Here is a 15899-nt window from a genome sequence, read left to right as displayed (position 1 = left end):
AATACACTTTTCCGACCAGCCCCAAGAAGAGAAGTCTCTCCCTACAGTCTGCCACGATAGACAAGCAGGCTTGAAATGATTCGGTGGAAAGGGTATGACAAATGACATACATACTATATCATGAAAGTTTTCATGCATGCCCCTGTGGGGGTTTGGAAGGATGATGTGTTTCGAGAATGAGCCAGATCTGCTTTGATCCTTTCTGCCCTGTTTCGTCCAATCTTGAGTGGCATTGGATACACAGGGCTGGGATTGCAGTGCGACTCAGCTACAATCAACTCTGCCTTCATTGGGCAGCAGAAGAGGATCTCCCCCCTAAGTCAGGCTCCATGTGGCAAGGTAATATTACAAGTAATTACCTCGGATGGTGAAGCAAGACGTACTTAATTAACTACTACTTAGTACAAAGTAGTTAGTAGTAATTAATGTCCTATGACAGCTAATACAACCCGGTGAGATGGATGGGATATTCAGGTTGCTGCCTAGATAGGTCTTATTCGCGCAATTCCGTTTGAGAACCTTGGGCGATGGAACGAAGTAAGTGGGTTGATATTTTTTTTCAGTTAGAATGCTGCTAGCAAATGAGACATATTGGACGAGGTGGGTAGATCACACGGATCTGGTCTGTCCACGGCAACCATTGGATCTGGAACGTGCAGATTTGCTAGCCAAAAGAGATATAAATAATTATTTCACGGGAAGTTTTTGACAGGTGCCCAGTACTGTAATTTAATTTCAGGCTTGCAGCTTGATTGAATGGATAGATAAGAACCCACACTACCAACACCCACCAAGCCAGATCATTCCAGGAGATTCCCGATGCCTCAGAAGAGTTCAAAGCAATAACTCGAATAATCATAAATCGACCATCCTGTGGGAGTGACTACCAGACGAGAGAGATACTTAGTAGTTATTGCAGAGAGCAGCTGATGATGGCCATGGACTCGGAAAGCATCCAGATTTCAAGACTAAAAAGCCCACCGGCGTGATTGGACGACGACCGGACTAAACCCGCCTCGGGGCTTTTGCCGACGCGGCGTCTTCAACTAAAAATTTCAGACTCCTCAGCCCGTTTTTCGCCCTTGATGCGGAAATTTCTGCCCGCCCCTTCGTATTTTATATAATAGCAGAATTGCTCCTCCACTCGGCTGCCTTGATTCTCGGTTCTCTCCTGACCCTAGAGACATCTCCCTCACATCACCTCCTTGGTGACATTCTCCTAAATCCATTGCTCTTTGTTATATTCATATCTCACAGCTTGCATCGTGCTTTCAAGTGTTCCGGCTGTCTTTAATTTGCCGTTACCTTTTTTCCCGTCCTCGTGGTTTGACGCATTGTGTCTTTGACCACGGGGTCTTATTTCCCGAGTGTGGTGCGTACTACATCATACTCTAAAAAAATAGGGTCCCCAGTCCACTTTTGCGACTCTTTTTTCTACCAGTCGCCTCCCACCCTCTTCCTTCTGAGTGTGCCGACGATCTTCACCACTCACATTGGAACACATTAAGTTCCCTTTTCGAACCAACACTTCGTCGAAGTCAGACCGAATCTTTTCCCTCGATCTACTGCAGCCCGATTGGTCCGTCCTATTGTCCGCTGTCCAGCAACTCTCCTCAATCTCGTCAAAATCAGATTGGGCGTTAACAACACTGCCGGTCGAATCTTGCGCTGAACTGCGAGAACTCTGTTAAACGGGTTCTCTCTGTCGACGCACTTTTCCCCCGCACTTTTCGGAGCGACGGCGCTCCTTACGCTTCACTCAGTCAAGTTGGCGGGCCTTCGCTGCAACCAGTCTTCCCTCCTCCACCCTCTTCTGGGCCCCAAGTTCAGGGTCTTCTGCGGGGGCGACACCAGACCCCCCTAATAGAGCTTATTCAAGCAGTCTCAAAGCTGGCACACGGACGCGCATCGGTAATGCCAGGCCCTTGCGAGGGGTCTGGCTAATGGATGGAGGAGTAATCGCCCTGGGACCTTTCTCATCCAGTCTACAACTTCCGACGTTGCGCCCTTGAATGCCGCCGCGCAAATAAACAACTCTCAAAAAAACAATAAGTCAATAAGTCAACAATATTGGCTCTCTGCCAGCAAATAAATTTCGTCAGCCCTGTCATAAAAACCCTCGTGAGGAACAAAGAAAAAAGAACACCGATATAGCCACAATGTCCGAGTCACCGAAGTCCGAGAAATACATGTGCCTGACCAGGTTCAGCACCCCGGTTCCTGAACTGGATGACCATCGATTTCAATTAGACGCGCCACGCCCGGAAGCGACCCCCGATGTGCCGCTGAGTCGGCAAAATACCGTCCCGCAGGCTCTCCACCCGGAGACGCCTCAGCGCCCAGACTTGCTTAACATCGAGGATGCGCTCCGGGAAGCTGGCTCCCTATCGCGCGATTTCGAAACCGCGGTAGTGGATGATGATCGATCAGACAAGGATTTTAATGCCATGGGACGTCGCTTTTCAGTTGATCCCACAGGGAACATCCGCCACGGCCGTACTTATAGTCGCACGCATCAGGATATCGCGAATTTGTCGCGCGAGTCGTCTGTGTCTGCTCGGTCAACATCTCCGCCCAATTCGGTTGAAGCATTCGCAGACCCGCGTCGCCGGGAGCGTGCGAATACCTTGGAGAGCCATGCTGCCCCCGACTTGGAAGCTATTCTCCAGCGCACGGTATCTGGTGGCACACATCCTCGCCGCCCAACCTTCAGCAATGCAAGTGTGATCCGGCCGCAGCCTGGAGATCTAACATTAGAGCCAACCGATGATGGCTGTCTGCCGACGTTTGAACAGCCTGGCCGGATTCCAGTGATTGACTACGAGGAACTGGAAGAGTTCGTTGCTCTCAATGAAAAGGCGAAACCTTCCACAAACCGGCGCAAGCACAGCATTAGCTCGCAAAGTCAGAAACCGCGGGTCTTTTATGACCTTCGCCCGGGTGCTCAGAAGTTCGAGAAGGATGTGGAGAAACGTTCGTCAAGCATTGAGCGTTCGTCTGGAGACATTTTGGAGTCGACTTTAGAAAAGGACGACAAGAAGGATTTTGCCGAGGTTGTAAATGAAAAAGAATTGTTGGCGACTCTGAAGAACGAGAATGAGCCTACTCGCTTTGGATTTTTCTCGTCGGAGGCACAGAGTACCGTGCATGCTGCCGAGCTGGGTGACCTGGTTTTGCCGGGAGACACCTTCCGAGACCTCTTCCAGTTGGGGCCGGACGGGGGTGTCTGGTGGCTTGATGTCCTGAACCCTACTGAGGATGAAGTGGGCGCTCTGTCCAGAGCTTTCTCTATCCATCCTTTGACAACAGAAGATATCTTGACCCAGGAAGCGCGCGAGAAAGTCGAGCTGTTCAAGCAGTATTACTTTGTCTGTTTCCGGACATTCTATCAGGTGGACAAGGCGGACGAGCGTTTCATGGAGCCTGTCAACTTCTATATGGTCGTTTTCCGTGATGGAGTGCTCTCGTTCTCTTTCACCGAGAACCCTCACGCTGCTAACGTTCGGAGGAGAATTGGAAAGCTCCGTGACTATGTATCGCTGAGTAGCGATTGGATCTGTTATGCTATGATGTAAGTCTTTACAAGCATCTTGAGATGATGCATGTTGCGCTCTGGACATATCCTTCTAACTCCCCATCTAGTGACGATATTGTTGATAGTTTTGGGCCTGTCATTCGGGAGATCGAGGTCGAGTCCGAGGCCATTGAGGATCTCGTGTTCATTGCGCGTATGGATGACTTCGAGTCATTCTTGCCGCGCATCGGTGGCTTGCGCAAGAAAGTCATGAGCTTGATGCGTCTGCTAGGAGGCAAGGCGGACGTTATTCGGGGCTTCTCCAAGCGTTGCAACGAGCAGTACTCGGTGACGCCGCGTGGCGACATTGGCCTCTATCTGGGTGATATTCAGGATCACGTCGTGACCATGATGTCCAACCTGGCGCACTTTGAAAAGATGCTAAGCCGCTCACATACCAACTATCTTGCCCAGCTGAACGTGACTAATCTGATGCTGGGCAATCACGTCAACAAAGTCCTGAGCAAGGTGACACTCATTGCCACCATGCTGGTCCCTATGAATCTGATCTGCGGTCTCTTCGGAATGAATGTTCGCGTCCCTGGGCAAGATGCGGCAGGACTTGGCTGGTTCTTTGGAATTGTTGGGGTCATCGCAGCTATTGTCATTCTCAGTGGAGTGGTGGCTCGCTGCTACAAGCTCGTATAAGTCTACGAGGGTGAGCCGGGAGGGTGTGTTGTCGATATAATAATGCACGTAAATATCCGTTGCACATGAAATATCAGTCCATCTGTAGTAGTGAATGACATGCATGAAGGATGATTTATTAGCCTAAGTCACGAAAGCATACAATAGAATTCAATTTTGTAGGTAGAATAAAAGCATGGTATGCTGAGGCTCCCGATGGACGTGAGTGGCGGCGCCAAGATAAGCTGCGATTCGGAGCCTCCAGGCAACCGGCAAATCCACGCCTTACGAGAGTCCAGACTCTTCCTTCTCCAGCCAGTATGAACTCACGCCTATCTCCCCTAGTTTCAGCAGCCAACCGACTGGGATTTCAACCCCAGGTTGAACGGACTCACGGCACACAGGGCGAATGCTGTCGATGTTCATGGGGTAGCCCCCGATCGCATCTCCATCCCCGTTAGTACCTGCTTTTCCCCCTCACGATTCGGCTGGCCTCCGCCGTGAGAGGAAGTTGTTACGTTCCAGCACCAGACAGTCCATGGACGTCGATTGATGACCTTCCTTTCGCAAACCACCATCCTCCAACCATCCTGAATGTTCGTTCGGCTTATATCGCCACGCCTACAGTGCCGCCGGCATGCGACTGTCCGCGCGGTACTCGGAATCACCATTGCCTTGGCCATTTGCGTTGGCACAGTTGCTGCTGCGACTACTGATGATGATGATGGCCTAACTCCCTCTTCCCTGGCCTCCAGAAGCCATGGCCAATTTCTCTTCGGCGAAGCAAGTCCGGAATTCGCTTTCCCACTCGCCAAATACAGCGGCTTGGAGTTCGAAGATGCGGTAGACGAGGAGGGGGGGGTCCGCGGACTTGACTTGGTTCGCCGGGCTCCCACTGGGGTGACATCCCTCGGAAACAACCAGTATCAGAATAGCACTCTCAAGATGGGCGAGACGGAGTGGTGGTATTTCCCCGTGAATGGCGATGAAACCAACAGCACCTCTGAGAATAAGAGTCGTGATCTTTCGAAGCGTTCAACAACCGTTTATCTGTCCCTCACGGCATGCTCGAAGCCCAGCCAGAACAATACGGATTCCACTAGCACAGCGGCCGTACCGCAGCTGACAGTCTACGCATCCGAATCGATAGAGAAGCCTGGGCCTGACAAGTCCGAGTCTGACCAGACAATCAAATCAGCGGAGGAGGGCTACGTGGGCATGACCCTTACGGCGAATGGTGATGTCTATGTCGGAGTGACGGCTCCCAATAGCACTGAATACTCTGGGTCTTTCACATACCAGATTGCGGCCTCGACCGATGCATATTTCCATAGCGTCGACGAGAACGATCAGTTCATGTTCTTAGTTGATTCAGACACTGGAGCAGCACTTCTGACGACGAAGAATCTCACCACAACTGATCTTACGTCGCAGAACTACAGTTCTTGGATGGACATGACCCCTCCATACACAATGTTCGCCAACAATATCAACAGCACGTCCATATCGGGCTTGGAACGGTCATTCTGCGCCCTCGATACACTGGCGCAAGTCGGGCAAAACAAAGTGGAGACGAGCATCACCACCCGAGGTGCAGTAGACAGGCCAACAGAGCAGTTCTATATCACCGGCCTTAATAAGTCCTCTACCTACTACGGAATCATGGCTCGTGAGGGCAATTCCACCAAATGGGGCAATGGGATCGTAGGAGGTGGAGGAAAAGTCTGGCCGCGCATGAACTTCACAACCAAAACAGGTGAGAGACAGCAATGCGCCCCAATCTACACTATTACGGTACCTTAACCAAGGATCAATAAAATAGATGACAACTGCGCCGTTGTATACGATCTTCCATTCTGCTCCGAAGTCGCCTACGCAGTGCCATCCAACCCCTCCATCAACATGACAGAACTCCGCAAGATCTACGACGACAACGCAGCATCTCTATATAAGAACTTCACCTACTCCCTCCAACAAATCCAATGCAACACCTCCAGCGAGAGCATGTTCTCCCTCGCCGTATCCTGCGACACCTGCGCCGACGCATACAAGCAATGGCTCTGCGCCGTGACAATCCCCCGATGCGCGGACTTCTCCAGCAACGCCACCTTTCTCCAGATCCGTAATGCAGGCCAACCTTTCCTCAATGGCACCTCAATCACCAACTCCTCCCTCCTGAAAAGTCCCGCCACCAACAACTCCCGCAACTCTCTAATCGACACCAAGATCCGCCCCGGTCCATACAAGGAGGTTCTCCCCTGCAAGGGCGTCTGCCACAACCTTGTCCGAAACTGTCCTTCCGTGCTAGGCTTCAGCTGTCCAGAGGGCCCGCGGGCGAATGTCTCGTACGGCACGCGCGACCCTAATGGTGATATCACGTGCAGCTATCTAGGAGCAGCCTACTACCTTAATGCTGTTTCGAGCTTGCATGAGAGTATTTGGATTTCTCTGTATATGGTGATAGGTGTTTGGACTTTGTTCTGGGTTCTTGGGTAGTAAGAGGTCTTCGACGGAGTCAGTTAGACTGGGTGCAGCTTTTCCGCTAAAATCTTCTTCGGGTTTTATAATTTCTCTTTTCGACTATTTGAAATACACCGTGGCTGTATAGTGCGGGATACATAGTTTGCTTGCTGTATGTTAGAGCGACCCCAGACGGGTCGAGTCATAATGCTGGATCAGAGAGGCATTTACATGTGCATAGTTGATACGATGATGTGAGAGATAGATACCCCCTCTGCGTAAGAACGACCTGTATGATACAACCCAGAGTTTGCGTTCATCTACTAAAGGAGAAGTGGTTTAGGAACCAAGTTGTACAATACAGTAACTTATAGTCGGCAGGTGAGAGAAAGAGTCTTTTCCACATTAAAGATAGTTTTAGACTTGACTGAATCTGTTTCAGTACTAGACCAATTGAAGGCAGCTAGCTAGTAAGAAACCTCACAATCCTGAAGTATTACATACTGCCAAAATGTTAATGGCGATCATTGTAGTGGAAACGTCAAACCCTTTTACCCATTATCTCGTAGTCGCGTAGAATTCCCAGTCATGACGCCTCTATAAATTCTTGGTATCTAATGATGTCAAATATAACACAAGCGCTAACCCGATTTGCTTAGAAAAAGACAGAGACAATTCTGTATGAAAGCAGACACCACATTATTTGCCCCTTTTCGGAGTCGGTGTCCACATGTTCCTCAGAGATGAGCTCGAGGATGATGCCGCTAGACGAGGCGTACTTCCCACTTGATGGAGTAACTTCTGTGCCGCGGGAGTCAACGCTTTGTTCGTCCTCCCTCCTGGTGTAGCTGCACCTGGCGTGCGCAGTCCAAAGTCCAGTCGTGGGCTGCTGGCGAACCGTGGCGTTACAGGGGTCTTCGTCTCGCGAAGGGACTTCTCCGCTCGCTTAGACCTCGCTACACGATCTACCATGCGATGGTGGATATCTTCCCGCCTCCGATTTTCTTTGATCTCAAAGGGATTCGGTGTAGCGTCACTGCCGCCCAGAAGGCGAATATCATCCAGAGAAATCGCAGAACTGTCATTGTCATTTGATGCAGTGATGGGATATTCCGGCTCGTCCTCATCCACAAAGGCGTACCCATTGACTCGTGGCGTCTCACCCCCTGTATAAACTGCTTCGGATTCAGTGGGACGAGGGTGCCCAGCAATAGCGTCTTTGATGGCCGATATCGAAGGTGAGGGCGGAGGCGCATTTGCGTCAGATGACGTCTGCTGGATACTGTCATCTGGTAACCGTGTGTTCTGAAATACTACCCGCTTAGGGCCTGCCCGCGACGATGCTTCAGCTTTTTGCTGTATAGTTTCATATGAATCCTCTATGGAAGAAGGCGCAAACATCAGCGAATTCTCGGGTCGACTCTTCCAGGTGTCTGGATTTGCGGGCCGGGCGTCTAGGTCAGTCTTAATGGCTACCTGCTTGAGCTGATCCGGATTACCGCCCTGGGCCTCGATCCGTTTAGCCTCTTGCCGCCGATGCGCGATCTGTCTAGCAGTTGGGATCTTATTCCCACTCCATAGCCATTTGTGCCTCTCACGATGCTTTTCATTTTGTTTATCGAGCAGCTTGTTGAATGACTCATTGTCTTCGCTCGTGTATTTGGCCTGAAACTCCAGCAGTCCAAGGCGAGACACATCCGGGGTCTTAACATGGTCAACGTTGGGTGTAGTAGATGAAGATGTTGTTGACATGACTGACATTGGTGTATCTCCTCCCCAGCCCATCGGGGTATCTTCAGGACGTCCAGAATTGGTGGCTTGTGGTGTCATACTGGCCCCGGAATGCGATCGAGCTCTTCCCGGTGTCTTTAAGAGGTCGGTCAATTTCTTCTTGGAGCTTGCAATCCATTGTTTGTCTCTCGAGTCAAGCGCATCTAAGTACTCCTGCTTCACCTGGGCTTCTAGAAGACCGGGAAAATAATCACGCGCAATAATTTCCGACAGCGCGTTGGTGTAGACGTCTTCATCCAACACAGTGGCCGGCCGCTTGATACGCTTCGGTGGCGGCGGCGGGGGCATAAGGCTGGTGTCGCTTTGACGCTTGGTCAGAGCCTGCGAGTCGGCGGACATGGCGGATGATCGCTAGTGAAACAGAAACTCAGGCGGAGATGTAATTAAGAAGAAAGAAGGAAGGAAAGGAAGACGACATGCTCGTCAGCGACCAAGCATGGATGACGAACATGCGAAGAGCGATCCCCCAACATCAGCAAAGGAAAGAGCACTGGACCGGCAGAATACACAGACCGCCTTGGTTGGCGGTGAGGGACTGGCGTCACATGGCGATCAGGTGGTCTGGCTTGATGCACGTGGGCTTACTCTGATTCAATACCTGCTACTGCAATTCCCAGTGCTTGAAGATCAAAATCAATGAATAGCGCCATTGATGCTATAGTGACAGAAATATCCAGTGTTATAATCATCACTTTTTCCCCTCCACGGTTTTGCCCGTGTGTAAACCTCGTATCAAACAACTCTTTCCCAGACAGACCCAGTCATCCCTTCCTGCTCTATCTATATACTGACACAGACATAAATCGATAATGGATGTTGAACAACACAAGAGCCACTGCAGCTGCAGCAGCTACCCGAACAAAAGCTGAAACCAACAAAAAATGAAAATATAAATCCGAACGAATGTTCTCCGACTGAAACCCCGTCCACTGTCCTTTCCCAATCCTCCATTGCCAGAAAAACACCCAAGATTTTTTTCTTCCCGAGGAAAACAGTCGCTGAGAAATGCACCAGAAAATGCAAGTGAAGAAAATATGAGGAAACAAAGAAAACATAAGCGCATAGCCCGCAAGACTGGGGCCGAATGACTGTTCAATAGATAAGATTCGTCGCAAAGAAATCGAAGTGCAAGCCACCACCACAATGAATAAAGAAAAGAATCATCAAGTCGTTGAAAAGGTTCTATAAGTGAGAGGATGAGGAACGGAATGACGCAGAATGCTGGAAACGAGGGGTCTGTAATGGATGCAAGTTGTCATCGGGTTGATCACAGCTCAATTGGCTGCAGGAGTAGGGAAGAGGGAATAGGATGCTCGGCCCTTGCGCCGGGGGCCCGCCCTGGAGGCAGCATCGTTCTTAATGGCCCTGGCGATCAATGGGCCTGCCTCCACTTCAGTGGTGGACTTGGCCCTATCATGGATGGAAGGACCCACGGTGGACGCACAGCCTGAAAGCTCGGGGCTTGCGTCGCTGTCGGCTCGGAAAAGAAGTTGGGCCTCAACTTCTCGGGCCAGACTCTTGGTCTGCCGATGATGGGAGGATTCGGGGCGCCCCATTCCGGAGAGTTCACCTGAGAGTCTCTGCTCGGAAGGGTGAAACTCACGGCTGCTTGCTAGACTGTGCACTAGATCAGGAACACTGACGGTCGAGACGGAGGAACGATGTTTGCGGACAACCGACGCGGCGCGGGACAAGATCAAACTCTCTTGGGAGTTACACTTGCTAATGGGTGAAAAGCTGCTCCGGGGAGACACGGATTGGTCCATAGGCTGGATCACACCTGGCTGTGAGTAGAAGGCGAAGTGTCGGTCTGACTCCGTGTCCGCCGTCAAATACTCATCGTACAGCGAGTCGGGTTGGATCTGTTTTCCCAAAGTGGGGACAAACCTCACAGGCTGGAAATAATCACTGTCACGCTGCGTCACGGCAATGCTGGTGTCATCATCTAGGGTAGAAGTGACCACTACATGTGCGCCGGGCACATGATCCAAGTCCGCAGCGGGCAAGGCTGACGCGCTCAGTCGCATTGACTCGAACAGCGCCTTGTTCTCATCCGGCCCAGGGACCGTGTGTTCCACATCGTCTTGTCGAGCCTCGTCAAGTGAACTGCGAGTCCAGTCGAAGTTGCAATTCGACTCGGCAGCATGCTCATAGCAGTAGTCGATGTCTGCGTCCCAAGACTCATATATAGTTTCTTGGATGGCTTTCAGGTTGACTGAGGACCGCCTTCGAACTGGCTCCCGAGCCATGGACTCTTGCAGTGGTGCAGCCGCAACAACGCGATCCTGTGGGAGGGTGGGGGAGCCAAGTGCCTCAGCAAACTTTCTTGACAAGTCTTCGGCCACAAAAATGGACAAGTCGGACTTAGGACCAGCCACGGAAGTACTGGAAGGAGATTGCGCCTCGGATAAAGGTGGAGATCTTGACCGAACAGGCGCGCGAGGGGAGATCTCGTCAGCTTGGAAGCCGGGTCCTCCTTCATGCCAGGGGGACGGTTCCTCTTCTTCAGGCACGTCTTCCAAGTCTGACGACAGAGTCGGTAGTGACATTGACGAGGTGCGGGCATTCATCACCTCGTTGCTGGCGCTGGTCGCAACTCCATGGCCCGAAGGAGGCTGGAACATGTCTTCCATAGGGATCTGCGGCCAAGCAGCACCATGATCTACATCCTCGGTATGCGAGTATACATGCTCGGGGTATGTCGGTTGCGTCGACAGGCCCAGGATCTCGTCAATGGCGCGAGGAGCTGGCTCAGGTAACTCAGGAGAGGATGCCAACCTCGGGGATGAGGCCCTCGGCGGTGGGGTAGTCGACCCAACTTTAGGAAATCTTGGGACAGGCCGCGAGAAGTTTTCAACGACGCGTGATTCTCTTCGTACTCTAATGTCGCGCTGCTTGGGACTCACAGACGAGGAACCACCTGGCGATGCTGGTGGACTTGTTGGCGGAGGGGGCACAACATCGTCACAGCCAATGGCTGTCCCACACTGAGTAAGGTCCTCCGTGGAGAAGTCGCGGAAGTGCAGATCTTCAGCACGGATCCCTTTCAGATTGGTGACGGGCCTTTGAGAGGCACGGATGGCGGAGAACTCGGTGACTAAATCAGTCTCGCGAGCTTTCTCCAGCGATTGGAATTGGGACGGGCTCGTATGAGTCAGATGGTGGAAGTCAAAAGGATCCGAGATGAGATTTTTCAGCTGGTCATCTGTGGCGAGTCCATTGTATAAGTATTGGGTACCAGGTCGATGATAACAGCGCAGTTTGCGTGTGACAGGGGAGACTTACGCGCATCACTATGGCGTGACTTGTTCCGGCTGAAGATCTCCGAGACTTCGAAGCGAGGCTTTTCACGCTCCATTTCATCCTCCTCGTCCAGCGTGGAGACGATGTGGAACTTACTCCCCTGACGGCGGAGGATACGGCTTCCCCGCGAAAGGAGCGACTTGGTCACGCTCTCGGGCCGCTCATGGCGGACACCAGCCGCCGAGGTTGCCCGGTCATCATGGGAAGGCAGCGATGCTGCATCCACGGAGGTCATGGAAGATGCGGGGGAACGGCGGGAAGAGGTAGTGGAGTTGGTGGTGTTGCTGCGAGAACGGCCACTGAACACGGACAGCCGCTTAGGACTATGCGCATGGGCAGTTGACCTGGAGCGGGTGTGGACTGAATATGGTTCGGGGGACTCGCTATGGGGCGCTCTGGCAGAGGGACGGTCCAGATCCTGCTGGGACATGATGTGAGTGGACGCTGGCGGGTGGGAAGTCTGCATCAGGGGGGAGGCAGAGAGGGAAGGAATGTTGACTATATATCAGGGAGTCCAGTCCAATGGGCGATTATCGAGTCGGGAAGGGGGCCAAATGAGCAGGGCGAAGCAAGTGAGCGACCGTTAAGCCTCCAATTGTGATGGAATGGTCCTAGCTTTGACCATGGTAGGATGAAGATGCCGCACACCAGAGATCTGGGGAGAGACAAGGCAGTCGAGAGCACCGACGAGCTGAAGTTTGGTGGGCTTTCAAATGTCGAGGATGAAAGCGCATGCCCCGTGTCGAGCCACGGAAAGTTTCTTGAGTGTTTTAGATTGAAAGTTGAAACGGCTGCGGGAAACGTATCCAAAAAGTTGGATCACAGGTGACAAGAAGGAATGATATGAGGGAGGGGGAACAAAAAGAAGATCAAATGATAGATCAATTGCAAGAGGGGAAGGCAAAGAGAGAGAGAGAGAGAGAGAAGATAGTGGAGAGAGTAAGAGCCAAGTAAGAGAAAGAGAGAGAGAGCGTGTGAAGAAGATATGGAGACAACAGATGTGGGCAAGGATGGAGTAAATGAGCCGTAAAGTAAGTTCCAGCCGTCGCTGTCGCAATAACAGTTTAGGGAGCAAGTTGTTTTACTGGACGGGGCCGAACTAGTGGCCGCAGTACCAACGAAAAGGAATGGGTCGGGACTAGTCCGTAGATAGTGAAGGGCAAGCCAAGTTTAGTAGTAGTTGTAGTTGTAGTTGTAGTAGTAGTGTAGGTATGGATTAAATTCTGGGGAAAACGAGGGTAAAACACTGGGTGAATCGGGAAAAACCAACGATCACCATCAGCAATATAAAAAGAGCAGTAGCAACTACTACGAAACCCACACCAGGAGGAGGGAAAGAAATTGAGACGGAGCCGACTATAACAAAGAAGAAAAATAAAATAATAAATAAAAAAAAAAAAGAGTTAGAGCGAGGGAGAGGGAGGGAAGTACTACTACTAGTAGTAGAAATTGAAGATGGAAGGGAAAGGAGCGAGACGAGACGATCATCAAATACTGGCGATGTCAATCCCAGCCCAGTTCCAGACTTATTTTACGGTACACCAACAACAACACGGGACGGCAGGGGGGTATTGAGCGTATTGTCCTCCACCTCTCCCGACTGCATCGGATGCCGTAAGGTAAAACCGCTTCAGCTAGCAGGTCAGTCACAAAACAAAAAAAAAAAAAAAGCTCAAAATGGTAAACCAACGTTGTTTTTATTTTTATTTCTCATTTTTGTTTTCTACGTCTTTCCCTTTTCTTTACTTTTCTACCTTTCTTGTCCCGCCCACGTTCGCCGTTGAAAAACTTTCTCTTCTTTTCTTTTTCTTCCTTCGGGAAAAGTAAGTAATGGGTGAATTTTCCATTGGCCCTGCCTGAGGACATTTGTTTTTAACGGTAGGATTATCAATGGAATCATTACCGGTGACGGGAATTCTTCCGTTCAGCAATTGAGGTAACAACAACTAGACCACTTCAACTATGCTTGGACCTCGCTCCTCGGCCCCAAAAAAAAGGCCTTGCGGAGTAAACCAGTAGTAATTCACAAGTCTCAGGATTTATCATCCTGAATCCTGGACTCCGCCTTACGGCTCTCTCCCCGGTGACAATTCTACGTAGCAGTCGGCCGTATGGAACGAAGAAGCAAGCTTGCGCTGTGTATGCTGTGTATGTGGTATGTGGTGTATGTGTAAAGTAGTGTTGACACCTTTTCCCATCTGTCGTGTCCCGCGGCCGCAGCTGCAGTAGCAACATCATCGGCATCGTCATCCCTCCCAAGTGGATATAGTATATTTTTTATAAAAAGCAACATGGTTTGAGATCATGATCGAAGAAGAAAAAGGGATCTCTTCTCCTTCTCCCGAAGAGGCAACCGAAGGGGGGGGGAAGGTGGGAACAAACCTCCTAAGTCCTAATCCACGGGATCGTTCAATCCCGAGGCAGATGAACCAAAGATAGACACTATCATCCTTCGTGGGGAAGACGATACGATGCCATGAATAGGGAATACGCAATTAAAAGAAAAGGAATCATTTCACCCCCCTCCCCCTTTCGCACAGACATTCAATGGCTCGACTGCCTAACTCAAGAGTCCTCAATTAACCGTCTAGTTAGTTAGTCAATTGCCCCTTAAACCAACTAGCAACTAGTCTACGCAGTCCCAAGATACTCAAGTAAGTAATAGGTATCTTCCAAGATGGGAAAGGGGAAGACAGACTCGGATACAGAGACTGAGGAAGAGCAAGAGAAAGAGAGAGAGACAGTGTGAGGGGCGGGACTTCAACCTAATGCTCGATTGCTTTCCCTTTCCGGATCAGTTAATTTTAATTTCGATTCTCTGTCGGGGTCCATGGACTGCGCCGTGCGCTGATCGATCGGGCTTTTGCCTAGACATGGACTCGGAATGAAGAGGAAGAGAGAGATCCCTCAAAGTCACTAAAACACCTAAGGTGTAAGGTGCAATAAAACAACGCACATGGGCTTCCGGCCATGGTTCTAGGGGCTTCTGTCGAACCCGACGGGGGAGTAGCAGGTAAAATCAGAAAAAAAGCAAACATGATGATTAGCGGTCGGAAATCGTCTCCTTCGAGGCACACACACACACACACACACACAAAGCTGTTGTTGTCGTTGCTTATGAAATGATGAGCTGAGACGATAATTTCATGAATGATATGCATTCTGCCTTCCCCAAGACAATTAACTAAACGATGCCGCAATGACCTACAGAGTCCACTTCACTACAGATTACTATCGATTATCTATGATAATTAAATTATCTGACCGTCAAGCACCGGGCTCTCAGCTCGGGACTCTCGGTCGGACGCGATGATCTCACGGGGACTTCCGTTGGGCAGGTATTGGCGGTGGGTTCGATGGAACCATGAAGGGCTGATAGTAACATTGATAGGCGATGGGATGCAATGTGCAACGAGATCATGGATCATTGGAAGCCATGCATGGACTTCGGCCATTATCTGGGAAAGTTTTTATCTTCTTCCGCTGGATGTAAGACAAATCTCCATTTGCAGCGTTAACTACTCCGTACTCTCCGGCGGGCTACACTTTGCGAGAGAAGTCAAAATATTCGCGCGTTTGTTCGGGGTAAACTCCATACTGTCAGCAGGCGAGCACGCTGATTGACTGGTTCATGGTGGACTTGCATACGTACCTACATGCATGCATGCATGCAGCTACTGGGTAGGCACAGACAACCTACGGAGCACAGTGCCTAGGACTACTTAGTGCATAAGCAGTCCTGAGACTCCAATGAACACAAACAGCATGACATCCGAACAGCCTCGAATTTGACCGAGGGATGTTGTCCCTTCTTTCCCTCCGTCCTCCTTGTCCCGACAATACGAGATACTACGACTCTACGAGAGACGTCAAACTCAGGCACCACCGGATCTTCATTCGCTTAGGGGGGGAAGACGTCGGGGCCCAGTTTCAACGTTTCTCTCCACCGGGCAATGAAAAGCCGTGCTAGCCCTAGGTTGCAGTCTCTTGACTGGACGCCCGACGGAAGCTTTCTCGGCCTGGCTGAACCTTGTGAATGCCAGAGCGGATCCTGTGTGTCGGGATAGGCTGGTTGACTTGCCAGATTCGTTCGGGGACCCAGAGGGAAGCCACGGGTTGGAAGGGGACACTTGAACCATGGTTC

At 50.9% G+C, this 15899-nt stretch overlaps 4 protein-coding genes across 4 annotated transcripts; 2 read left to right on the top strand and 2 right to left on the bottom strand.

Annotated features, from left to right (window-relative positions):
* Positions 1–364: 364 nt before the first annotated feature.
* Positions 365–4222, top strand: ASPBRDRAFT_58093 (magnesium transporter CorA family protein; the record flags this gene model as incomplete). Its single annotated transcript, XM_067627852.1, has 3 exons — positions 365–367; positions 2169–3571; positions 3643–4222. 3 exons carry the CDS (start codon positions 365–367, stop codon positions 4220–4222), a joined length of 1986 nt encoding a protein of 661 aa, XP_067476011.1.
* A 274-nt stretch (positions 4223–4496) lies between these two features.
* ASPBRDRAFT_46970 (MID1 family protein) lies at positions 4497–6993 on the top strand. The gene is made up of 2 exons (XM_067625753.1): positions 4497–5957; positions 6024–6993. The coding sequence occupies exons 1-2, from the start codon at positions 4796–4798 to the stop codon at positions 6695–6697; spliced, it is 1836 nt and encodes a 611-aa protein (XP_067476010.1). The 5' UTR covers positions 4497–4795; the 3' UTR covers positions 6698–6993.
* A 54-nt stretch (positions 6994–7047) lies between these two features.
* On the bottom strand, positions 7048–8881 carry ASPBRDRAFT_46969 (splicing factor ESS-2 family protein). The gene has a single exon (XM_067625752.1). The coding sequence runs from the start codon at positions 8789–8791 to the stop codon at positions 7361–7363; it is 1431 nt and encodes a 476-aa protein (XP_067476009.1). The 5' UTR covers positions 8792–8881; the 3' UTR covers positions 7048–7360.
* Positions 8882–9726: 845 nt separating this feature from the next.
* Positions 9727–12185, bottom strand: ASPBRDRAFT_132937 (uncharacterized protein; the record flags this gene model as incomplete). The annotated part of the gene is made up of 2 exons (XM_067618483.1): positions 9727–11657; positions 11738–12185. 2 exons carry the CDS (start codon positions 12183–12185, stop codon positions 9727–9729), a joined length of 2379 nt encoding a protein of 792 aa, XP_067476008.1.
* Positions 12186–15899: the final 3714 nt, after the last annotated feature.

This window comes from Aspergillus brasiliensis (genome assembly GCF_001889945.1).
Source record: "Aspergillus brasiliensis CBS 101740 unplaced genomic scaffold ASPBRscaffold_12, whole genome shotgun sequence".
NCBI lineage: Eukaryota > Fungi > Ascomycota > Eurotiomycetes > Eurotiales > Aspergillaceae > Aspergillus > Aspergillus brasiliensis.
Note: the sequence above shows the minus strand (reverse complement) of the source record. Positions and strands in the feature narration are given on the sequence as shown.